Source organism: Amblyomma americanum, chromosome 4 (assembly GCF_052857255.1).
Source record: "Amblyomma americanum isolate KBUSLIRL-KWMA chromosome 4, ASM5285725v1, whole genome shotgun sequence".
NCBI classification, from domain to species: domain Eukaryota; kingdom Metazoa; phylum Arthropoda; class Arachnida; order Ixodida; family Ixodidae; genus Amblyomma; species Amblyomma americanum.
Window position 1 is genome coordinate 96,741,551 of NC_135500.1, and position 25,902 is coordinate 96,767,452.

The 25,902-nt window shown below is 48.4% G+C and overlaps 1 protein-coding gene across 3 annotated transcripts in view; it reads right to left on the reverse strand.

Moving 5' to 3' along the window:
* The window catches only part of LOC144128147 (phosphatidylinositol 4-phosphate 3-kinase C2 domain-containing subunit alpha-like), a 52,951-nt gene extending 36,760 nt beyond the window's left edge, over positions 1-16,191 (reverse strand). Inside the window, exons 1-2 of one of the 3 annotated variants that reach the window (XM_077661250.1) lie at positions 15,847-16,191; positions 11,195-11,450 (exon numbers count right to left, since the gene is read on the reverse strand). Coding sequence is in view for 1 of the 3 variants with exons in the window: in XM_077661248.1 (XP_077517374.1) it covers positions 5,482-5,521 (40 nt within the window). In the remaining 2 variants the exon portion in view is untranslated. Of the gene's footprint in view, positions 1-5,481; positions 5,690-11,194; positions 12,233-15,846 lie in introns of those variants that run through there. The other 2 variants (XM_077661249.1, XM_077661248.1) reach the window with 2 other exon arrangements.
* Positions 16,192-25,902: the final 9,711 nt, after the last annotated feature.

The window sequence follows — 25,902 nt, forward strand, 5'->3', positions numbered from 1 at the left end:
AATGCCTATGAAGCGCAGGATAGCCTTCGTCTTTAGCACAGATGTGCGTCTTCTTTACAGCATCAATAAAATGATGATAATGAATTATGAAGTGAAATTGACATTTTGTATAAAAAATTTAGTTTTTAAATTCCTTAAGTTTCGGCATGTATGGGTAAAGCTTTCTTCTTTCACGCTTAACCATCGCCATACTTGAAGCCCGAAGTGCGCTAAGTTCACGAGCCACCGGCCTTTTTTTTTCTCTTTAAGCTAAGTGAAGCGGGTCAACAAAAATTACATGAGGACACCGGATTACCATAAAAGGATTCTGGGGGCAGGCATATCACAAAGAGAACATAAGAGGCAGTACTATATGGCGCAGGGGTTAAACCTTCAGCGCCAGTTCCGCCTAAAAACAAGAACGAGACGGACCCGCCGCGTTGGCTCAGTGGTTAGGGCGCTCGGCTACTGAGTCGGAGTACCCGGGTTCGAACCCAACCGTGGCTGCCGCGTTTCAATGGAGGCGAAACGCAGAAGGCGCCCGTGTGCTGTGCGATGTCAGTGCACGTTAAAGATCCCCAGGTGGTCGAAATTGTTCCGGAGCCCTCCACTACGGCCCCTCTTAATTATTTGAGCACGTCATATTGGCTAGACTGCACACCCACATGGAAGATAGCGGTCAATACCCACACTCAATGATTGGGTTCTCATCTGGCCTATCCGCGCAAGCTGCTATATGCTTCAGCTTGCCACGGATATTCTGGACACCCTCATACCTACACACCAAAGCAGTACTGGCAGTTGACCTCAAGGAGGCCTTCGATAATGTCAAGCACAAGGCCATCCTAAAAGCCATAACCGACCTAGGAGTTGGCCAGCGAACTTACAATTACATAAGGGCTTTCCTGCAGAACCGAACGGCAAGCATATGCGTAGGCGACCTTTCAACACGCGCTACACACTAGCGAACATAGGCACATCGCAAGGCTTCGTGCTGTCAGCTTTCCTTTTTAACGCAGTACTTAATACGCTTGCGCAGAAGCTGCAGCACATTCTCCATTTTGACCATACCTTGTACGCGGATGATATGAGCCTGTGGACTACATATGCATCAGACGCCCAAATCGAAACGACACTGCTAACAGCCGCATCGATAATGCAGGAGGATGTCACGAAGGTAGGCTTCAATTGCTCACCAGAAATATCTGAACTTCTCTTGAACCCGCCACATGGCAGAACGTACCACACTCCCATCAGAATCTGGGTGCACGGTAGAGAGGTCCCACAGGTGCGAACCATTCACATCCTAGGCCGCTACCTCCAAGAAGATGGGAAAAATACTGAAATCATCAAACGGTTAAAGAGCACGCTAGCAGCAACTACTCAGCTGATAGGTAGAGTCACAGGTAAAGCTCACGGACTAAGGGAAGCGGGTAATCCCGAGTGGTACAAGCCTACATAATGAGTAGAGTACTGTGCTCGTGTTCTACCCCATACCTCGACCTCAATGTAACCGAAGCACAAATAATAAACTCTATAATCAGACAAGCTACTAAGGCAGCGCTATGCTTGCCCAAAACCTCCAAAAACGAACGCCTGGCAGAGTTAGGTATGCATAACACCATACAAGAATTAACCGAAGGCTAATCAGTACAACAATTTCTTCCAGTCAGTCTTCACGAAAGACAACGGTTCACTTCCCCCTTCCCCCTCTTCCGCCACCCCGTTCCTCGGTGCTTGATCCCTTAAAAATAACAGACACCGGAATCCACATTCTTCTCCTCAACGTTGACCCCAAAAAAGCAAACGGTCCTGACGAAATTCCAAGTGAATTCCTAAAAACATACGCTGAGTGGTGCAGTAAATATCTAGGACAGATTTTTCGTAAGTCACTATCAGATGCTAATTTATTTATCTTTTATTTATTTTACAGGTACTGCCAGCCTTATTATCAGGCCTTAGGCAGGAGTGGACAACACAAATAAACAAATTCAAAAACATCAAAACTAATCTGCCACGTGATTGGAAAAAGGCTAAAATAGTACCGATCCACAAGACAGGAGACAAAAATAATATTGCTAATTTCATACCTATATCGCTCACCAGCACTTCATGCAAAATACTAGAGCATATCATTTTAAAACACATAACAATCTTTCTAGAAGGAGGAAAAATACTCTCGCCCCACCAGCATGGTTTTCGATCAGGTTTATCAATCATCACTCAACTAACAGAGTTAGTTCATGACCTTGCTTTTAGTGTTGATAATCGTTCTCAAATTGACATGATTTTAGTTGATTTTTGTAAAGCTTTTGATTGGGCGAGTCACGCCAAGCTCATTGCAAAACTGGAACAAGCTATTGGGAAGGGAGAAGTTTCCGATTGGATAACAGATTTTCTAACAAACCGCTCCTAGCTTGTTTTGATCGGTCATACGCCATCTGATATCGTACCTGCCATACCTGGAGTACCACAAGGCTGTTTCGTATTTTTATTAACGGTATAACCAATAATATAGGGTGCAAAGTTAAACTTTTCGCTGATTATTGTGTGATATATAAAAAATTAAGTCATAACGACCATTCTGCTCTTTCTGGTTTCCTTAACACGTTAGGCGAGTGTTGCTCCAAGTGGCAAATTTTTATTAACGCAAATAATTCTTTAACGTGCACTGACATCGCACAGTACACGGGCCTCTAGAATTTCACCTCTATCGAAATTCAACCGCCGTGACTGGAATCGAACCCGCGTCATTCTGGTCAGCAGCCGAGTGCCATAACCACTGAGCCACCGCGGCGTCCTATTTTACACGACGAGATAGGTTGGGTATGCAGCACAAATATTTTGCACGGGGAAAATTTCACAAATGCTCTTTTTGAAATAGTGCGGCCTTCAAGAAAAGTTCCCCAACAATCCGCCCCTGCTAAGAAGTATCGGTAGAATGCGTGGGCTTCGACGTGGTTGGTGGGAATTTATTTCTATAGGAGTAGCACGCAGAGGTTTGTGTGCGTATGAAGAATTTGTTTATGGAAACAATATATATGTATGAATCTGCAAGATGACCGATGACAGCACTCCAATACCTTTCACCATTCCCAACTGTTAAATCATAGCGATGCCTTACAGCACACGCACAACCCATCTCCCTCCTTTAAGTATGACCCCTTCCCGGTCTATTTGAATGGAATGACCACAACGGCTGCTGTAATCTCTGGAGCACCCCATCCCTAACTGAAGTGTCCCTTTTGGTTCAGACTCAGCCATTTGCAGTATTCTTCTTGCGTACTAGAACTTGAAAGCTTTTCGGGAAATTTCCTTAGAGGCTGCCCAGAAGTTTCCCGGAAGATTTTGTGTGTGACGTATTGGGTCGACAAACGATGTGCCCCACACAGCTATCTCTGTAGTGTGTGCCGAGATCACATACGCAGGTTATTATCAGCCTGGGTCTCGTGCGTTTAGAATGTACCTTAAGTAATAAGGCGAAACATGTACTGATGAAACGAAACACACATACAACAACGCACTTTATCTAGCTGTGATGCGCTTGGCGTAATTATTGCCGGTTTATTTTGAATTCGTTGCACAACGTAGGTAGACTTTTCAGCGTGGTTGTAATATTGTGTTCAGACCCGGCCGAGGTAAAGTTCTTGCCAGAGTCAGTCAAAATACGTTTCTCATATCTTGGTATTTCAGTGAATGTGCACAAAAAAAATTGCGCAACCGCAGGTACAACCATTCCTTCACTGTGATCTTTCTCCATGCTGTTTGCTACCGGTCCATTGGTTTTCGTGCAACAATTTATGATCTGGAACATTTAGCTATGTACAGTCGCGGACAAAAGTAAATAGACCACACCTCGTTGATCAAAGTCTTCTGGCTCGTTAACTAGAGAAAAGCAGTGCGTGTTTGATGCTTCTGCACATAGTATCTACTTTTACCCTTGCACATCAAGGCAGAAAGCATTCCTATTTACGTTATGGAATGTGACAGAAGAGTTTGAATACGGATGTATGTTCCAAATTATTCTGTTCGCTACAGTACATATGCATCAATATACATATCCAAATGTAAATTACAGATACACTCATGGAAATTGCGAGGAACATAAATGTTATTCTGTCGCTAAGAGAAGGAACCTGATTTAGAGAAAGCAGCCAACTTGACGGGCTGATAATAATAATAATAATAATAATAATAATAATAATAATAATAATAATAATAATAATAATAATAATAATAATAATAATAATAATAATAATAATAATAATAATAATAATAATAATAATAATAATAATAATAATAATAATATTAATAATAATAATAATAATAATAATAATAATTGGTTTTGGGGCAAAGGAAATGGCGCAGTATTTGTCTCATATTTCGTTGGACACCTGAACCGCGCCGTAAGGGAAGGAATAAAGGACGGAATGAAAGGAGAAATCACCTTTATTGCTATGCAATTCTTGAAAAGGTGACCCCGTAAAGCAAAAGAAATACTCTCCACCTTGCACTGGTATTTAGGCCACATAAGTGGCTCGTTTTTATTTTCTTTAACGCAGGAAAAGACAGATGTGCATTGCACTTTACGCGGGATTTTGCCGTGATGGAATAGCCACTTTAGTAAAAGCATGCCTCTTTTTCCCGACAGACGTGAAAGGTGCCCTGTAGAAGGGATAGTTAGCGTTCGTGAGCGAAATATTTTTTTCCTCCGAACTGGTGCACTTTTACAGAGTACTTTACGAAATGCTTTTTCCTGCATGGGTATGCATTATCCTCACTTCCCATTCATGTATGATTTTTCAGCTTTTTTTTTAAAAAAGGTGGTTGTGCGTGAACCGTTTTGTTGTTCAACACGTAGTGCATTTCGCGCCAAAAAGTTTTTTTTTACGCTACGAACATACGAGCAGTCAAATATTTAGGAGCAGGCCAAGCTTAACGAGAACGCTATAGAGTCAGTGCTGCGAGAGCGGGTACAAGCCGGTTCTTTGCTGCTTCGATTAAAGGCTACAAAAGCGGCGACCGATAACTGCGCACATTGTTCAGCGCTTAAATGCCAAATGAGGTGCATGGTCAGCAGCATTGCAAACCGCAGCTGAAGTTGTTATCTAAGTCCTGCAACTTTACACAGTCGCTCTTTTGGCAGTACTCTCGCAACGAGTCGGTTCAGGACTTCAGTGTACGGTGCACCTTGAGACAGCAGTATAAGCAACTTGTCAAGAGGCATGCAGTGGTAGACAGGAGCCAAGGGCATTGACATCTGAAGATGCGTGGCCTTTCAGTATTCTCTAGTTTGAGCAGCATATAACGCTGCCGCCAAACACGCCGAGTGCGAATACAGGGGTTGCCTTGTTAAATGCTGCTTGTTGTTCCGTACATTCCTCATAAAAGTCGGCACTATTTCACCGAAGGTGCTGCCGGAACATATATCACAAGGGACTTATATTAGGAATGCGGGTGTGTATGGCGTCAACGAAAACGACGAAGAGTGCGAGAATTTACCGTTGCGTCGAGTCATGCCTCCCGTCGCCGTCTTGAACATTTGTCGGCACTTCTCACAGAAAACACGGCGGGCGCCTTGGGCGCTGCGGTGCTCTTCGAGCGCCGAAGATGTGCATCGGCGCCTCAAACTGAAGAGCGACTCCTCTCGCGGCTCGCGGATTCCTCCCCTTCGGTCGTCAGCGTCGTCGTCAGCGGCGGAGACGGGGCCGCAACTGTATTATGCGGACAATGTGCGCAGATAGGGAGAACGGCCCTCCGTTATCCGCGCCTGCTCGAGCCTTTCTCGCCTCTTAGAGATAAGCCGCGCGTAGTAAACGGTGGACACGGCTCTCGACGGACGGACGGACGGCCTGCCGGCGAGAGAGAAAGGGAGAGGGGAAAGGGGTCTGGTAACGGTTACCGCCGGCAGGAATGTGTTCCAGCGCACCGCGCTTAGCGGCAAGCGGTGCGCACGTACAGTCTTTGTCAAAAATATACAGCCCAAGGGGTCTGCTTCCATGCGGTGTAGCGCGGCTCTTAAGCACATCTGACAGTTCTAAGCTTGGGAGGGCTGAGGACTTAAGTTCGTACCGCCATCGTGAGATTAGGGTCCAGCCGCGCTGCAAGGCTCAGAAGCAGTCCTCTTGGGTTGTGTAGTTTTGACAAAGACTGTACGTACTGCTCTGAATAACAGAAGCTGGCGCATGAGCACGATCATATGTGAATTTTGCTTACGTGAAAACACGCCTTCTAGGCATATAGCCGACTCTGAAATTTTACGCTACATGAACAGCGAGAAACTGATTTTTTCTTTAGGTTTTAAATTAAGGAACTGATTTATTATTTTATGTATTGTTCAGTCTGTAGAAACGAAACGTTTTCTGCGCGAACGCGATTTTCTGCGCGAATGATGTCGCGCATACGCCCTTCGTTTCCACTCACAACACGCCTGAAAACAAGCGAGAAAAACTCATTTTTCACACATCCTTAATTTATGGTATGACATGCAGCGGAGCGTACGCTGAATATAGAGACCTACTATTAAGGAATACTCGCTGCATGCGAGAGAACAAGAAAAGGAATTAAATGTGCAATGTTATATCACACGGCTCTCTCGCACCACTGAGGGCACCTTGAAGATCTGGCCTGTGGCAGTGGTTTGTCATTCAGGGCGTGGCAATCGCTTATCGCTATAGCATTCAGTTTTCTAAAAACATTCATCGCTTTTTTTCTGAATCAATGCCTCAGCAGCAGGAATACAAATTATAATTTAAAGTGAAACTAAGGCGCTGCAATTAATTCCATATTTTATCTATGGAATAGAACTGCACCTTGAGGAACTAGCAAAGAACAGTGCGTGCCTTATTACAAGCACAATAAAGTGTGGGTTCAGACTATTCCGTCTACGTCAAAGTACTGAACTTTTATTCTTCTAGTTCCTTCATATGCTATCTTCCCACAAACAAAATAAAGAGAGAAAGAGGTATTATAAAAAAAAAAATCAGTGTGGGGCAACAGAGTACACAATGAATGAATGCTGCGATTAGACTTCGTCTCGCCATGAAGCAATTAAGTGAAGCTTTCAGTCCCGAGGGGTCGCTCTTGTGCAATCAATACGTCGGTGAGGAACAGGAAAAAAGAACAAAATAAACAAAACGCTCCAACAGTGAGCTTAGTTTAAAATTAGCTTCTATCGCGAAGATCAGTATTGGCGTCACAAGTTAATAAGTGCGCCGAAGTGTAGAACAGTGAGACCGTATTTGCTCGCGCGCTGTGAAATAGACCACAAAATCCGCTTAAAACAAGCAGTTTAATGAACAGTTCTCTCTTAAACTAAGGTAAAACCACGTGGGGTTCGGATTCCCTGTCCAAATGCACGTTGACTGCAAGCACGCGCTGTCCACCCGGCTTGATCATAAAAGTTGTAGTCTATCTCATATTCGTCGAGAGCTGATCTAAGCATGAAATGCATTGCAAGAAGGTGTACTGCTTTCTATGACGGCTCATAGATGGTGCTATATTCGCAGCCTAGTATTGGGCACGCCCTATAGATGCTTAAGGTGCCGCCGCCTTCGCAAGCTTCTTCTCCATGTGAAGCATGCATGGTCTTCCTGGCTGCCTTCGCAGTTTGAGGAGCCGCCTCCATCAGCCGTTTCTATTTTGGTTGAACAGCGCGCATGGCGTTCTTCGCCGCATTTTATGCTTTACGTCCCGCTGCGTCCAGAGGCATATTTTCTTCGCTCTGGGAAGAACGCTCAGCGTCGATCAATAATAATTTAATAATTGGTTTTGGGGTAAAGGAAATGGCGCAGTATCTGTCTCATATATCGTTGAACACCTGAACCGCACCGTAAGGGAAGGGATAAAAGAGGGAGTGAAAGAAGAAAGGAAGAAAGAGGTGCCGTAGTGGCGGGCTACGGAATAATTTCAACCACCTGGGGATCTTTAACGTGCACTGACATCGCACAGCACACGGGCGCCTTAGCGTTTTTCCTCCATAAAAACGCAGCCGCCGCGGTCGGGTTCGAACCTGGGAACTCCGGATCAGGAGGCCAGGAGGCCACTGAGCCACCGCGGCGGGTACAGCGTCGATCGCTGTTTTCACTCCCCTTTGGTCTTAGTAAAGTATCAGGCAACACTGGCTGCATTCTCACATCCTTGTGTGGGCACACAGGATTGCACTTGGCGAACATAGACAAAGATCAATATTTCTTCATTCATCCGGCTCGACAGCACGGCTGCCGCCCAGCATTAAAACACATGGCCAATCTCCCACTGCGGCATGACATGTGCCACTCCAACAGAGGACAACAACAACATAGCGAAAGAGGCTCCCACTTAAAACATGTAGGGGGAGAACAGGAAAATAAAAACGGGAATCAAGAGTAATCCGTACATACCTAGATACACACACCGCGGCCACTGACAGATCAGCGACACTTCTCTTTAAACATCTGTCTGCGCTTGCACTGGTTCTAAATGTCTCTCAGGACTACGGTGTGGCAAACTTTTTTGATATGTTGTCATCCGGAAGGAAAATTTGGGAATGTTCGGCGACAGGTTCACCGCGATTTCCGTACGACGTTCTCCTGTGTTTGCTGAGAATGGGACCTAAATGCGTATTATGCTTAAAAACAGGCAATAATAACAAACCCTTCACACGCAGAACCAACAGAAACGTCACCTGTAAAACGTCGTGGTGGATGGCTCCAGAGGAATTGCGAGAACTCTCGGCTATTTAACCAGGATTGAAATCATTGTACACGGCAGTTATTTGCACTGTGCATCTAGTGAAAGGCGGCCGCCTTAGCCGCATATCGGATCCGCCCTCAGCTTCGCGTTTAGTATGGCAGAACTCTTCAGTCGCTGAGCCGTAGCCCGGGCGCTGACACCAAACTGAAAGACAGGCGCAGGGAAGAAGGCGTGCGAAAAATAAAACCAGAGAAAGGAACCCGTAAATAGACACAAAACGTTTATAAAAACGTCGGCAAGCTATCTCCCAAGTTTGTAAGCAACTCCCGGGTCTTTTAAACACAACCAGCCGACCGCCTGGAGACTGTGAAACAAGATCTTATTTATAGTTTCTCTTTGTTTGTATAACAAGGTAGTTTTCGTGGTTCCTCTGTTGATTGTGTGTGGACGCACTATACACGTCTGGAAATGATATCTTTACAGGAATAACAAACCAATGCCTCTCGGAAGGAGCGTGTGGTTTGGCTGTGCATTTGTGGTACATTTACTAGACGTGCCCGTTTATCCAAGCTGCCTCAACTTCCCCCCAAACGCTTGCGCAGCGCCCTGTGCAAGCGATGCCGAGAAAGCACACGCCCATATACACGAGCTCCAGTTTTCGTTTTGCTTGCCCTGCGAAACAGCAGACAGCGGTAATGTTGCACCCTGCGCGGATCTTTTTTACGTTGACAGAATGCGTCACTTGTTATTTCGTAAGCACGTTGAGTTGCAGTTTAGTTGGAAAACACCGGTTTAGTCACGGTTCTACGTCATCTTGCTATTGGTGGCCGTCTGCCGAGAACGCTTGGTGCTATGCTTCATCTCTAGCACAAAGCGCGGCCCACTTCTGAAAGGAACCTGCTGTCTATAATAACTAAGTTTTTTCCCGGGTTGGTTTGGTTTGGTTTATGGGGGTTTAACGTCCCAAAGCCACACAGGCTATGAGAGACGCCGTAGTGAAGGACTCCGGGAATATCGACCCCCTGGGGTTCTTTAACTTGCACTGACATCGCACAGTACACGGGCCTCTAGAATTTCGCCTCCGTCGAAATTCGACCGCCACGGCCAGGATCGAACCCGCGTCTTTCGGGACGGCAGCCGAGCGCCGTAACCACTCAGCCACCGCGGCGGCCCTTTTTCACGGGTTGAGCTGGAAGTTTTCTTTTTTCCTGAATTCGCTTTAGGGGCACTTTATTTGAGCCCACTGCTTTTTATTTATTTATTCATTTATTTACAACATACTGCAAGCCTCAACCTGAACGCTTTTTCAGGACACAGACAAATCATATACAAACAAAAATACGCATGTGTATTTCCATGCATATGTGTAAGTGTACATAAATGTATTTATGTGGATGTAGTGATGCGCTGAGTGAAGATGGACTGAAGCAAAACAGATTGCTGGTGCATAGTAAGTAGGGCACTGAATTTAGGTGTATTGCATTACTATATATATATGCTGATGCATTGATTTCATTGTGTTCCTCTGACCACGTGTGCACATGGCATATTTATTTATTTATTTATTTTACAGGTACTGCCAGCCTTATTATCAGGCCTTAGGCAGGAGTGGACAACACAAATCAACAAATTCAGAAACAGCAAAATCAGCAAACAAGATACAGGACGCTGAATGATAAATCAGAACAAAAACAAAAACACAAGATAGTATTTACAACATGAGTGTCATTTTGATGAGGGGGAGCCACATGTCACTCAGGACTTACGCGCAAGTGCGCAGAGGAATGAGGAAACCGTTGGGCAGTCAACTGTGTCGGCGGATGGTTTTTCGCTCTCTTTCTCGGACATATCCTGTTTCAACTGCAACTGCGGTGAATCAGTAACTAATGAATTAAAACGTGCAGGCTCTGCTGCCAGCAGGATGTGTTCTGTTTTTACGCGTTCATTTTTGCATTTCATCTCGATCATTTCCCGTTGAATAATTGGAACCTCGCACCGGAGGAAGTCTACCCAAGCTACAACCGAGCCAGAAAGCTGATGGGCGTGGCTGTACCGCGGAGGATCGCTTGAAGCTTCATGTTGCTAGTGTGTGGAGTCGTGGTTGGTTTTACCGCGTCATATTGTTGAAAGCTAAACAAGCGCTGGATGTATGAACATGCCACTGCTCTATCGCTTGAGTTAAGAAAAACAAAATTTAGAAAAAAAAAGAAAGCGGTGCGTAATGCTTCCTCCAATATTTTTGCGTACCTGAGATGGAGTCTTCCGTAGTTTCAATCACAGACGACTACAGGAATAGTTCCGTGCGTAAAATAATAATTGCGCAATTAATTTTCACCCTCACATAGTCAACATACTACATGCATGCACAACAAGCAAGAGGGAAACGAAACGGTGGCATTCATATACTATGATTTCACTCGGGGGCCGGACGCGTGTACTCTGCTTGTTCTTAAACGGCAGCCATCCCGGACATGATAGCCGCACGTATACATACCTCCCACAGAGGCCGCGAGCAGCGCTGTCAGCAGGAAAAGATGCTTACCTCGCTCAGGGCGTTTTGCTGCCGTTTCCTGCGGTGTAGTGCATGACGTTCTTGCAATGGAGAGGCTGCTTCGCTGCCTTCACATCCTGATGCTTGCGCAGTCCCGTGCAGAGTAGGGAACGTTCTTGTAGGAGTTGCACATGGCGTACATATTTATATGATGATGTATCCGCCGACGCTTTCACGCTGAACAGTAGTCGCGGGAAGACCGCACACCGCTACTTGGCTTCTTGGTGTTGAAGGTTGCGGCAGACGTCTGACAAAAAAAAAATGAAATTAAGGAAACTCGGAAAAAGTTTAATACAGACATTTGAATTAACAGGAACAAAACTTCACAATTGCCGCGGCTGGTAGATTCTTTGCAGCGCGCCCACAATGATGTCTAGAACGCACAGCTTCGAGCTCACATCGAAAGAGCGAGCGCACGGGAGCATTAACACCGAATAAGTCTTGGACGAGAACGAGGAATGCAAACTTCAACGTAGAGGGAAACTAAGAAAAAGTATGGAGCCTGCAGTGATACGTGCGATTCCGCACTTTGTCCCTGCCAAGGCGGCTTCTACAGCTGACGCTTTCAACCTGTTTCTTCTCCTTTCAGCACATTGGCTGTGAAGGCATCGAAAACACATTCACTTGAAGTGCTTCGTCCGGAGCGGCTCTCATCAACACTCTGGGCACGGCAGGGTATCCGAAAGCAGCGAGCAACCAGGGCCCTACTTCAACACCTCCGCCCAGTCAGAGGTTCGGGCGTCCGCTCGGTCCGCTTGTCATGGAACTTGTATAAGGAACGGTCCCAACGCTGGCGACGACCGGACTGCGGGCTGCAACCACGCCGCGTGCGGACGGCTTCGATCGTGCGTAACGCGGAGCAGCTGCTGCAAGCGCGCTCTTTTAGAGCGGGACGCGCCGCCGGCAAGGTAAACATCCCGTGCAGGCGGACTTGAAACCGCGGGCTACAACGCAGCACCAACGGTCACACGCACGAACTTCTCTGCTCGCGTTACGAGCGGCGTCAGCAGCCGGAGCTTATCCGCGTCTGGCCTCGCGCAGTCGCGCGCACGTTCTCTCCCGAGGAAGCGGAAACGGAAGCAGTGGTGCGGAGGTTGAGGGGGTTGTGGTGTGAGAGGAAGTGGGAGAGGAGGGAAAGAACTGCGAGGTGATACGCTTGGAGGGTGAGGACGTCTTGGCGTGGCGTCGTTGCCGGCGGGTGCTTCTTTCGCGAGCGCGCGGTTGGCTGGCGCTTTCGCTAAGAGAACTAACCGCACTTTTATCGGACGGCATGGTTATTGGCACTAAAAGTTTAGTTATTTTAAATATCAAGAATTTGTGAGGACAACCTTGACATTTTTTCTGATGTCTAGTACCACCGGTAAAATAAAATGCTATCCTGGTGATGCTGCAAGAAAAATAAAAAATTGTAAATTGTGGAGTTTATCACTCCGAAGCTGCACGTGAACTATGAGCGATGCCGCAATCTCTCACAGCCCATGCGCCACTTCGCACGATAGATCTAGCAGCTGATAATTTTTGGTGCGTTAGAACTTAAGCCCGCCCTCAGCGATTTCGCCGATGATTGTCTGAAGCCTCCTTGACCTTGAAGCAACCTAGGGGGCTACCTACGTCTCTTGACCTTGTGACGTCATCAGAACCTACCCACCGGGTTGTGAGCACGCTGCACACGTTGGCAGGTACAGTTAAATTATTCAATGGTCGCATAAGCCCCACTTGTGGCAGCACCTGCAATCGCAGGGCAGTTGCGCATCGCTTAACTGCAGCACTGCTGCGCGGTATGAGGACTTTCAGCAATATGTGAACGCAAAACAGAGAATGGCCAATTCTGCATATATGTGCATTAACCCATTAACGTTACCTCCTTATACCCTTAAGGCGGAGCTCAAGTCCGATTTCGCCAATCTTTGCTGAAGCTGCTTGACCTTGAAAACCTAGCTTTGAGCTGAAATCGAAACGAAGCGAAAAACGAAGCGTTAGCGCATCTAATTCGCATCTGGCATAACCATGCTAGCTCGTCCGCAATTTTTGGCGCGACAGCACTAAGACCCCCACTCACCGACCTCGCCGACCTTTGACTGAGGCGTGCTTCTGGCGGCTGGCCCACCTGTTCAGATGTATACAGATACCTCTACAGGTTGTGATGACCTCACAAGGCCACGTGACCTAGGTGGCAGGCGGGCCATCTGCTTCGCTGCTCACAACATCGCCAATGACTACGAGGACAACGTCGACGACACCGTGTTGCCTGCCGAACGAGAGCTGTTAGTGATATGCATGCAAAAAAACGGCTGTAATATCATAAACAGTGCAAAACAATACCACAGAGTGCTGGCGCACCTAACTGGCACTTTGCTTAACTACGCAAATCAATCTTCATTTTTTTTTTCATTTCAGTACATATTTCGTGTTATTTAGCTAAGACTATATACTTCTTTGTACCTAAATGCTCATGCTAGTTTCCTCAATGGGTGCCACTCTCTGAGACTACATAAATGTTAAGCGTCTGGAACACATTTGCTACATGCAGAAGAAATAGAAAGCTCTTAATAACGTTGGTTTTTACATGTCAAAGCCGACGGAGTCGCTTTAAAGCACGGCGCACTGCCTGGGGGCTCGGAATCACCTGAGTGTGCATTTATTGCGTCGCGGAAAGGATTTATGCGATTAAAGCTGCGATGTATAACGTGAGAAAGGGATGAAGAATGTGCAGTACAGTGGCTGCACTAAGAGTAGACATCGCTGGATGTGGAGTAACTTGGCATATTACGAAGATGGGGGGGGGGGGGGGAAGGAACCGAGGGGTCCCCCCTTTCCAGATGGTATGTGCCTGTTGCGTATGTCGCATAATGTAAAAAAATGGTTTTACAGAAATTCCGTGTCCAAGCGTTATTGTAAAACCAGCAAAAAACAACACGGAATCAAGTGTGAGGGTCGAGAAATCACTGCAGAAATTGTATAAATTAACCTGAACTCATCATCACCCCGTGAAACGCAGCTCCCAAGAATGGAGTACCTAGTGAGTGCAGAGCAAGGACATAAATACAGCGCATCTCTTCTGTGGAGCAAAAAAAAAAATTGTCGACAAAGAGATTGCAGCAAAGAAAAAAAAAAGCAGCAATCAACGGGAAGTGCCAATCCGGTGGGATGTTTCTGGGGGGACACGCAACACACTGCAGGCTTCAAATGAGAAGTCGTCGAAACTGAAGCAGTCATTCTGAAGGAAGGCTCACTTGCCGTCTGATGAGTAACAGGAAGGATAAAGGCACACACCGGGGTGATCCGTGAGCATACTCAAAGTTGCATCGGTTGTACTGATAGAGGCAGTACGGCCTACAGGTTATACCGGGCGCTCAGTATTGCTTTGAGTTCCTCCTGAGCAACATTTTCGAGCGCATAAAGGTGTTGGCACTCCACAATAAGCGGAAACTTAAAGCGTCCTTGATCCTCAATATGGCCGAAGCAAATGCAGATCTGTGCCCAGCTGGCCCGGCCCGTGCGAAAGCGGTCAGACCCTCCAGCTGTCAGAACATGAAGCCCTGAATATTTCGTGCGAGTAAGGTAGATTAGTGCGGCTTACCAAAAGGTTGGACTGGTACAAACCGTTTGAATTTCACTTTTTTCAGCGAATGTCATCCTCCAATCCTGCATTTTGCATGGAAATCAAGAGACGCCCATTTATTTCTGCCAACAGGAGTTACAGCATCATCGTCATCAGCCTGCCTACGCCCACTGTATGGCAAAGGCCTTTCCCATGTCTTTCCAATTAACCCTGTCCCTTGCCAGCTGCGGCCACCGCATCTCTGAAAACTTCTCAATGTCATCCGTTCACCTAACTTTCTGCACGCCCCCTGCTACGCTTGCCTTCTCTTGGAATCCATTCCGTTACCCTTAAGGATAAGCGGTTATTTTGCCTTCGCATCACATGCCCTGCCACAGCCCATTTCTTCCTTTCGGTTTCGACTAGGATATCATTAACCCGCGTTTGTTCCCTCGCCCACTCTGCCCGCTTCCGGTTTCTTAACATTACACCTATCATTTTTCTTTCTATAGCTCGCTGCGTTGTCCTTAATTTAATCTCAACCCTTTTCGTTGGCCTCAGGGTTTCTGCCCCATAAGTGAGTACCGATGAGTTAGTGCTGTTATATACCCTTCTCTTCAGGGATATTGCTAAAGTGCCATTCGCGATCTGAGAGAACCGGCCGTATGCGCTCCACTACATTCTAATTCTTCTAGTTATTTCCCTCTCATGATCCGGATCAGCCGTAACTGCCTTAAGTAGATGTATTCCCTTAAACCTTCTGGCACCTCGCTACCAACTGTGCACTGCTGTTTCGTTGCCAGACAGTTGAACATTACTTTGGTTTTCTGCATGCTATATTTTAGAACCACCGTTCTGCTTTGCCTGTCTAACTCATTGATCGTGATTTGCAGTTCATCTCCCGAGTGACTCAGCAAGGCAGTGCTATCAGCGAATCGCATACGCTGATGTCATCAACAAGTGTCTTCCTAATCCAGTTACTTCTTTCAGCGTCGTCGGGACTGGAGATTCAACAACCACTGAACGAAGCGCGTTTAATCTTTCGTTCCTTATGAATCATCCGAAAGGAGCAAGACACCTCGCAACCTGCCGTACTTCTCACCGCGAGGTCCATGACAGCCTTGTGTGAGGAGGCCACCGTCCGAAGCGCTGAGCAACAACAAACGCCGCATTCACCGGATCTCCGCCCTCCCTGGCACAGCGTCTCGGGCCGCCGATGCGGTTGTCCCTGCGCGGACACCGTGCTTCCGCCGCCGGTTCACGGTGTACGCGCACCGGACTGCGCGGACGCACGGGACGGGGCCACCACAGCGTGGCGCAAAGGCTTCGATGCCCACCGTGCGCTGTCGCGCGCGCTCGCGCACGTGCAAAAGTGACAGGCATCGTGCCGGACCGCGTCCGGCAAAGGGCCATGCTGACGCTTTCGCGGAATCAGCCAAGCCAAGCCGAACCAGCGGCGGCGGTCTCCCTTCTTTCAAACTCGAGGAGGCATGGCGGCCACCGCCTTCGCGGTTGACTTGTTGCGCCACGCAGGAAATTGCATTCATTCGGAGGCATTCAAGACAGCGGCAGCTCCTCTCCTCAACCTCGCCAGCGCCCTCTACGTGTGATGTATTTCCACCGGCTCCATTCTGTGCGCTGTTTGGATGCCTGCCACCACGACGCGGGCGCCGTTTGAAAGCGGATCCGCTCGTTGTGTGGCGGGCGGCCGTGGCTCGTGTGATGTTTACAGCGGAGACCCCTTTGCAGCCCGCTTGCGTTTTTCTTTTATGCTTTTAAAATTTCCTCCCGTCTGGGCCCCGTCAGCTGCTTGCGCGCTTTACGAGCTCGGCCAGTGGGGCGCGGGGAGCTCTGCCTACGTCGGTCCGAAGCTGGCCCGCTGCTACAAGCCGGGCGTTTTCCTTTCTGCATTATTGCCCGTTCAGGATCGCACTTTCTGACTTCTTTATGACCCGTTCTTCAAATCGGGGCTGCGCATGGGTGCGTCGTGATAAAAGACGCGTGCGCCGATTGCCACTCTGTTTATAGTGAGGCCATGGCCTGCGTAACATTTTCTATTCTGTTCCCCCCCACCCACTTACGCTGGCCCTCGATCAGGAGAAGGATTGTTTGATGTAGTGGACGTGCTTGCCACTGCCCCGGAAAAGGTGCTTTTAATAGCCCAGCCTTTGCTTTCATGTTTTGGTGCTTTAAATGTGTTCGAAAAAGAAATAGAATTCATCCTCTGAGCGTCAATCAAAAAAAAAAAAAAATGTCCAGGCTAAAGAGTTGTCTCGGAGGTATATACAGTACGAGATCATTTATTGCGTACTTTTTAAAAATAATATATTGGAAAAGTATAAGCTTACACAAATTAATATAGAGCTTAGATGTTGAACTCTTCGATCGAAAGTTTACGTGACGCTGCGATGTAAGCTGCTTGGATATGTGGGCACGCAAAACTATCACGCATATATCGTCCTGAGTCCTGACCGGCGCTGAAAACAAGTTTACGAGGTTTGAAGGAGAACGCATGGTTTGACGCTAGTGCACTACGACGGGTGTTTCAGCCCGGACGTACACCAACCGAAAGCGTGATAAGCCTCGCTTTCGCTCAGGCATACTAGCTGCAGTCCTCAACGCATACGATCATTTACACAACGCATGATTGCACAAGGGGTGAAATGGCGCATATGTTCCCATGCTCGAAGAGCTGTGAAGGTTCGCTTTGATATTAGAAAACGCATAAACACATCATTTCTTGCAGTGCGCGCAGAAACACAAAAGTTAAGGTACGCGATGATTGGACAGACTACAGCGGTCTTTGCACTGCTTACCGCCGTGCGTAACAACAGTGCATCGTTTCCAAATTAACAAGTTTTACAGACAGCCGCCGATCGTCTGACTTTGCTGAGATCGCCGGAAGACCAAATGTTCTTGATCCGTGAGGCCCTCGGTATAATCTTAAATATTACCGCGAATATGTTTGTCCGTTCGGCTTTGTCATTCTGTTTGTGATGCGAGATGCGACGAGGCCGATCTCGATTGATCGCGGCTGCGCGGCTGCTTTCACATTATTCGTATCCAATCATGGCAGTATGAGGAAATTTCTAATGTTGTATAGTCTCGGAAGGGCACAAGCGTTTAAGTTTGACTGCGAAAAATATGGAAGCATTTGCGCGTGGCCGCGATCAATCAAGATAAGCCTGGTCGCATCTCGTGTCACATGCAGAATGATTAAAGCCGCGTGTCGGCGTCTTTGAGCATGAATCGGCAAACAGAACAAAGATTCGTGGCAATATCATCAAAACTACTCCGTCCTCTTCAGGACAAAGGAAGCTGCCACTGACCTCTGATCAACTCTGTCATGTGCCAGCTGAAGCTGCCAATACCGCAAACTTCCAAATCTCATGTACCAAACTAATTTCCTGCCGCCCCCTGGACGTAATCAACGGGGGAATTTAATTCATGCTTACAATAAAGTGATTTCCCCGTCCTTGCCTACCAGACTGCTTGGTTTGCAGAATTAACATCATGCGGCTGTATTTTTGGCATATGTCGTGCTGTGCCAGACTTCACGATAGTGCTTGGTCGAGCTGATATATAAGCCAGAGTACCTGGTGTTACTGCCTAACCCTCGGGGCCTATGCGGTGAAGGTATAAACAAAAGAAAAACAGCGATATATAAACAGGAGCGCTAAAGCGTTGAAATACACTGATTAATTTGCAGGAGCGCCCCCCCCCCCCCTCACCTTTTTTCTTAGCTCACCTATTAGACCACAGTGCCCGCCTTGTGCTGTGAACGTTTCTACCATCGTCATTATTGCAGGAACGTTGGCACGCATACATTTTCGCTCACATATTTTAAACCTGTAACGCCCAGACATTGAAAAGCTTGGATAAAAGTTGAGAATTTTCGAGATTTCATCACTATAAGGTCGCTTCAATGCAGAATAACTTAGGTTAATCAAAGAAGGGTGATTACAGCATAATTAAAATTAGGTAATTTTGATCATTTTCGAAAGCCGTAGGTCAATAAAACTGCGTGCAACCCAAATGCTACAGTAAATCGGGAGAAAAATTCGAAAATTCTCCGTCCCCTGCCAGTACAGCATTACGACCACAAATTTCGAGTTGTTCTGCCGTTAGGGTGAGCTTCTGCACGAATTTTTTCTCTCACCAGACCTTTTGTATCTATAGCAGTTTACACATTTGCAGCTGCCGCGGTAGCTCAGTGATTATGGCGCTCGCCTGCTGACCCCAAAGACGCGGGTTCGACCCCGGCCGCGGTGGCCAAATTTCGATGGAAGCGAAATTCTATAATGCCCGTGTATTGTGCGATCTCAGTGCACGTTAAAAACGCAAAGTGGTCGAAGTCATTCCGGAGCCCTGCGTTGATAAGTTGCAGAGGACTGTTCAACAAATATGGTATAGCAGTTCACGTACAGACACGAACAGAAATGAAAATTATTCCCGTTTGTATGCTCTGTATCAGATTTGATACGCTGTGCGTTACGAGGTTGAATCCACGTCAGAAGTGAAATCAAGGAAAAGCGGCTACTAGTAGTTGTAGTAGTAGTAAGTGGTTTTATTAAAATAGTAATAAAAAAGGAAGGAAAAGATTTTTGCTTGCCCCGGCATCTGCCATCGATACTGAAGCCCCTGAGCTATAAAATATTTTCACAGCCGGTTAACCTTGGCAGGCGACGGAGTGACGTTTGATTGAAAGAAAGACTTCAGCGCATTCCAGTTGCTACAGTTTACATATACCTAACTGCCTGTTTCCCTGAATCTGATTCGGTGAGTCGGAATATGTTTTCGTAGTACTCAAGCGCAGACCGTGGAGAAACTAGTAAAAAAAAAGCGCAGCACAACATACGCGCTGTCCCGTGGTTACTTGCATCAAAGAGCCGACTTACATAAAAGGGCCGACACCAGGCCGTACATTTATCGCCTAAATGCAAGCGCATTTTGTAAGGCGCATGCGACATACGCGTGTTGGGAGATGATTCTCCCGTCGTCTGAGCGTGCCTAATTACGGAGAGCCAGGCCCGTCTGATGCCCTGGAGCCGGCGGCGTGGCGAAGTGCAACTTGCTAATGAAGGGGATGCGATGTGCATTGCGACGCGTCCGAGCTGATGGCTGGGTTTGTGTGTACGCCCACGGCTGCCATGAAAATAAAAATAGTAAGCGGGTCGGTCTCGCGTGTCAGCCAAACCGAAAAAGGGACCTTGAGTCAGGCTTCAACTTTGCGTAATTAGATAAACACGAGGGCGAATTTCCGGACGGGCATTCAGTAACAGATCGCAGTTGCAGAAGTGCTTAACTACACGCAACACAACGATTGCTTTCACTTACGCGTTACAGGCACATGCCATAAAGTTTAAACGAATGCTTACTTGAGGAACCGAGGAAATAAATTGTTTACTTTCTCTTTTCGGAACGGATATCTGCCACAGGTAAAATCCAGCCGCGACAGAGTTTGTTACCAATTGGCCTAGAAAAAAACCAGAACTCTTCAGTGGTACAGCCGTCCAGTCGTGCTGCTTTGATTTATAAACTGAGAAAAGGCCTGTACGAAAAAAGAAGCCAAATGCGCGCATGCAGCTTCGCAGCTTGGCGTTAAGGAGTGCATCTATAGAAATTTCACATACTTATTGAAAGTGTAATGCGAATGGCAGCGGCAGCTGTTCTCTGACATATGGTATAGACAGATACATCTTACAAAAACAAAAAATGAGGTGCATCTTTTGACGTCGTTCGCGTGCCTCTGAATCAGCGCAGCACCTGGACTCGGCGCGACGCACTCGCTTTTGCCGATCCTCGGCAGGTGGGCGGACCTTGCCTGGACTGGCGAGAACTGCAACCACTGGGCTCCCATATCTCGCCGGCTGCCTCTGGCGAGCATCGAAGCACATTTCGGTTTTGAGGTTTTTGAGGAAAGTAGACAGCTGTCGCGGTGGCTCAGGGGTTAGGGCGCTCGGCTACTGATTTAGAGTACCCGGGTTCGAACCCGACCGCACAGCGGCCGCGTTTCGGTGGAGGTGAAGCGCTAACCCTATCGAAAAATCTCGTATGATTTCACATGTATCTCGTATGAATTCATATGTGTTACATACGAGCTATACGTGCCACAAATGTCCCTCGTATGAGCTCATATGGGCAGAATATGAATTATATCTGCCAGCATATGTGCCTCGTATGAGCATATACATGCTTTATTCGAGGTCACCTGTGTCACAAATGTGTCTCGCATGAACTCAGTGGGCAGTGTACGAGCTATATGTTGATAAACGTGCCTCGTACGAACATGTTTCATACGAGTTCATATGTGTCAGAGATGTGCCTCGTATCAACTGATAAAGGCTCAATACTAGTTCATACGCGTTGCGGATATCTAGGGTGAACACAAATGTCTCGGGTTAACCTGTCTCAGCTTAACACTGGTACGCGGCACTCGTGCGCAGACAGGAGCTTCGATGTGCATGTTATCAGCCTATATCTACCTCCTGGAAACATTGTCGTTCGTGAGTGCCTCGTATACAGTCACGCGTGCTTCGTGAAACGTGCGGAAATGAAGCGACCAAAAGGCAAGCAACAAATGCGAACCAGAGCATGAAAAAGACAAAAAAAGAACTCTTGGCCTGTTTCACACAATTGTCTCCTTGTTTCTCTGTTTGTGCCCTCTATCTTGCTTTGAACACAGGTTTCCCAAGCTGTCTGTCGTTCGGCGTTTTCAATGTGCTTGGATACAAGTTTAGTTGGCAAGTAAATATAGAATTTCCTGCTTTTTTGAGCCACTGTAAAGCTACTCAACGAATGACTGGGGTATTTACTTGGCAGAGCTCGGGGTGTAGCAAAAAATACTTGGGCAGTGTGAAAAACATGTTTCAATGCTTATTGCAGTGCACATCAAGACATCAAGTTCCATTCCTTAAACCAAGCAAATAGCCACTTCATTTCACGTCTTACAATCCAGTTCCAAACAAATGGAAAGGAGAGCGTGCGTTTTGTCATGCAAAAATAACGCAGCAGTTCCTGTGGCAGTCGGGGAGTAGTGGTTAGCGTTGTGCGCTGCGGATGTGGAGCATGGTGGTTGGAATCCTGTTGCGCATGGTGTTTTTTTTCGCCCAGTACTTTTGTTACTTTTTAGCTTCCTGAACAGTATGACAGATATTTTATCGTTCCCATATTTTCAATTCCAGCCCAGCGTTGCTCTGTCCCAATATACTTACATACGATACGCATATGACACGCATGACATCAGGGCACGTATCGCATATGTGGGCACGTATGACACATATTCCATAATATAGTATGGGCTAGGCACAAATGACACATATATACGAGATTTTTCGATAGGGAAGGCGCCCGTGCGCTGTACGATGTCAGTGCACGTCAAAGAGCCCCAGGTGGTCGAAATTATTCCGGAGCCCTCCACCATACGGCACCTCTTTCTTCCTTTCTCCTTTCACTCCCTCCTTTATCCCCTTGCTTACGGCGCGGTTCAGGTGTCCGCCGAGATGTGAGACATACTGCGCCATTTCCTTTCCCCATACACCAAGTTTCAATTAAAGACGCAGTAACTGTCTGACTACTCGGCGGTGTGACACCTCAACTGCGCCAAAGGGAGGAAGGCGGGAGCGAAAAAAGAAAGGGAGAAAGAGATGCCGTCGTGGAGGGCTCCGGAATAATTTCGACCACCTGGGGATCTTGAAAGGACCGCTAGGGGGCCGGCGAGTGCGAACGCGCTTCGCATCGGCTCTGTACAAGCACGGCTTTTTCGTCAGGATTTTTACCCGCGCAGTGCCCATCTCTTCACTGCACCGTTCGTAGAGGTGAGCGCTACCATTTGTTCAAATTTGGTGGCCGTCGGGCCCCCCTAAGTGGGCCCATGGGCCGAAAACCGCTCTTTGCCGATCAGCTGCCGCACTACGCTCGCGCCACTGTGCGCTAAGCCTAAGCCGCTTCGACCTTCCCTACATCGACAGTATGGAGGTCCAAGTGATCGGAGAGTCCATCAACCCAAAGGAATACGATCCCAGGGACTGGAACCATATCCTGAGCTTACCCGCCCGTCAGAAAGCACTGAAAATCCATGACCAGGCGAACGCCACCGCCGGCTCACGACCTGCAGATTCTGTGCACCAAGCGTCCCAGCTGCGCGTGACGCGTCTCGCGGCGCAAAGGTCGCAACGCCAGTCGCGGTTGCCTGAGGATGCCTACAAGATAGTGTTTAGTTCAAACGGGGGACTTAAACAACCTTCAACCGCGCCAGCTGCGCCTGGCCCTGATAACTGCAACCAAGGACCTCTAAGCACCGGACGCCACCAACTTGCTTATCCGCCCCCTAAACACTTGCACGATGAGCACCCCGCATCATGCCGACGCGCTACGCCTGGTCGCCATCACACAAATCTCAATTCGAACCCTAGCCTACACCTTCACCGCCTACATCCCCCCCTCCCCCCCCCCCCCCCCCCGGGATCGCACAGTAAGAGGAGTAATCACTAACTCCTACTAGGAAGAAACCCCAGCACAGATTCTGGAAGACATCATCACGGGCAACCCTGGCGTCCCCATCATTGATGCACGCCGCTTGGGGCAGACCCGTTCGATCCTCATCACCTTCCGGGCGGGTCCGGTGCCCCGAACCATATCCTACGGAGGCGGTCTCCACAGCTGCACTTTATATAGCGGACACCTGGATGCTTGCACAAACTGTAGAAAACCAGGGCATCGCGCGGATGTGTGTACCCTTCAGCGTACGCACAACTGTGCGTACCTCAGCGAGGACACCCCGACATGCACCCTAGCCTGCATACTCTATGGAGGTGCCCACATGACTGGTACCAAAGGTTGCAAAGCGAGGGGACGCCGCTCACCGCCCGCTTCACCGCAACAGCACACCTCCCGCACACCGCAGCGAGACGCGGACCGCGCCAGCGTTCGTCGCTCCAGCAAGTCTCGCTCATCGTCTCGTCGCCGCCAGGACCAACAGCCTCCACAACTTTCCTGGGCAGACAGAGTAGCAGGCAACAGGCTCAAACCTACCAGCAAGCCTCACCCCCCCCCCCGTTCACACAGGTGGACCCCAGTGACTGGGAGCTCCAGGCCCTGTCAGAGGAGGTGAGTCGTCTTACCTATCTCATCAAGACCCCCACCTCCACCCCTCTACCGCTTCCGCTAATAGCCCCTCCCACACAACCCACGCTGCTACCTCAAACACTCACTGAAAACATGGAACAATCGGACTGCCAAACTCCCACCACGCCTCCACCCAAGAAAAAACGCACGACAGAGAAACCACCCGTTACCCAGACCGACCTTCAATCCCTAGAGGCCCGAATGGACACCAAACTCGCCGAAATGAACGCGCGTCTAGAGGCAAAATTCAATCTCCTCATCGACCACCTGTCCCAACGCTTCCAGTAATAGATTTAAGCGGCATTTACGCGCATGGTGCACGCCCTTGAGATGAGCCTTGCGCGGTACGACACCCGCCTCCAAACAATAGAGCAGGCCCTTCCCTCGCTGCACCTACCCAATCCCCCCATCAATCCCGCCCACCTGCCCCACAGAACCCCCGACCCAACCCACCTACCCTCACCCCTCCCAGGCTACAGTATGGTGGGGCGACCACCTAATTCCTTATCAATTCTGCAATGGAACTGCCAACGCTTCCGGGGCAAGCGCGCTCCCCTCCAACTCTTCCTCGCCACACTTCCCACGCCCCACATCCTCCTCCTTCAGGACACACATGCCCCTGCCACACTTCCCAGTTACACATCCGCTCACTCGGACGCAACGAATACACCCAGAGGTTCCACACTCATACATCGCTCCATTGCACACCAAACGTATCAGATCACCTCCGAGACGCCCTGCGTGATCACAAAAATCATACCAGATGCACATTCCACACCATCTATTTTTATTGCAAATATATACCTCACACCGTCTCATCCGATGGGTTCATTGAAAACGCTACTGCACGATCTCCATCGTGTTGCAGGCAAACATCCATTGATTATCGTAGGGGACTTCAACAGTCAGCATACCGACTGGGGCTACCGCACCACCACGGGACGAGGAAGGCGACTCTGGTCCTTGGTACAACAGCTCCGCCTCAGAATACACAACTTTAACACTCTCACGAAAATTGGCAACAGTGTCAGCGCGGACACCAGCACGGACTTGACACTGAGCCGCAACCTTGCGGGTATTACGTGGAACACAACACATCACACATTACGGAGCGATCATTACATCCTCTCCGTTACAGTACCGTACAAACAAAGAACGACCCTTCACCTAAAATAATAATAATAATAATTGGTTTTTGGGGAAAGGAAATGGCGCAGTATCTGTCTCATATATCTTTGGACACCTGAACCGCGTCGTAAGGGAAGGGATAAAGGAGGGAGTGAAAGAAAGGAAGAATAGGTGCCGTAGTGGAGGGCTCCGGAATAATTTCGACCACCTGGGCATCTTTAACGTGCACTGACATCGCACAGCACACGGGCGCCTTAGCGTTTTTCCTCCATAAAAACGCAGCCGCCGCGGTCGGGTTCGAGCCCGGGAACTCCGGATCAGTAGTCGAGCGCCCTAACCACTGAGCCACCGCGGCGGGGCGCACCTAACACACAAACTCACCAACTGGGATGCGGTCCGCGCCGCACGGGCGGCCCTTCCTGACCCCCCCCCCCCCCCATTACAGACATCGACCAGTGGGTGGCATCACTCATGAACGATGTCTCCGCACATACTCGAACGCTTGACACCACACCAGATACGCCCACCCTCGACACTCGCCTGGCCCACCTATGGGAGGCCCACCGTAGCACCCTAGAGCGCTGGAAAGGGCAAAAGCTCAATCGGACCCTTAAAAAGAGGCTAGCCGCACTTCAAACACAAATTACTGAGCACTCTGAGGAGCTCTGCCGGGTCTGCTGGGTATGCTATATCTCGATTTCCATGGATGAAAATGGGAGCTTGCATCGCACATGTAAAACCCTGTCCTCACTGCACCCATCAAAAAGAGCGACCACGAGGTTCCAGAATTTGTGCGAGGCTGCGGCGCAAAACATGAGGCTGTTTAGGCATAGTTATACGTCGTCTTTATTAATTCTCTCGTTAGCCATTCTGCTCCTGGTACGCGCTAACCTCCATGGGTGCT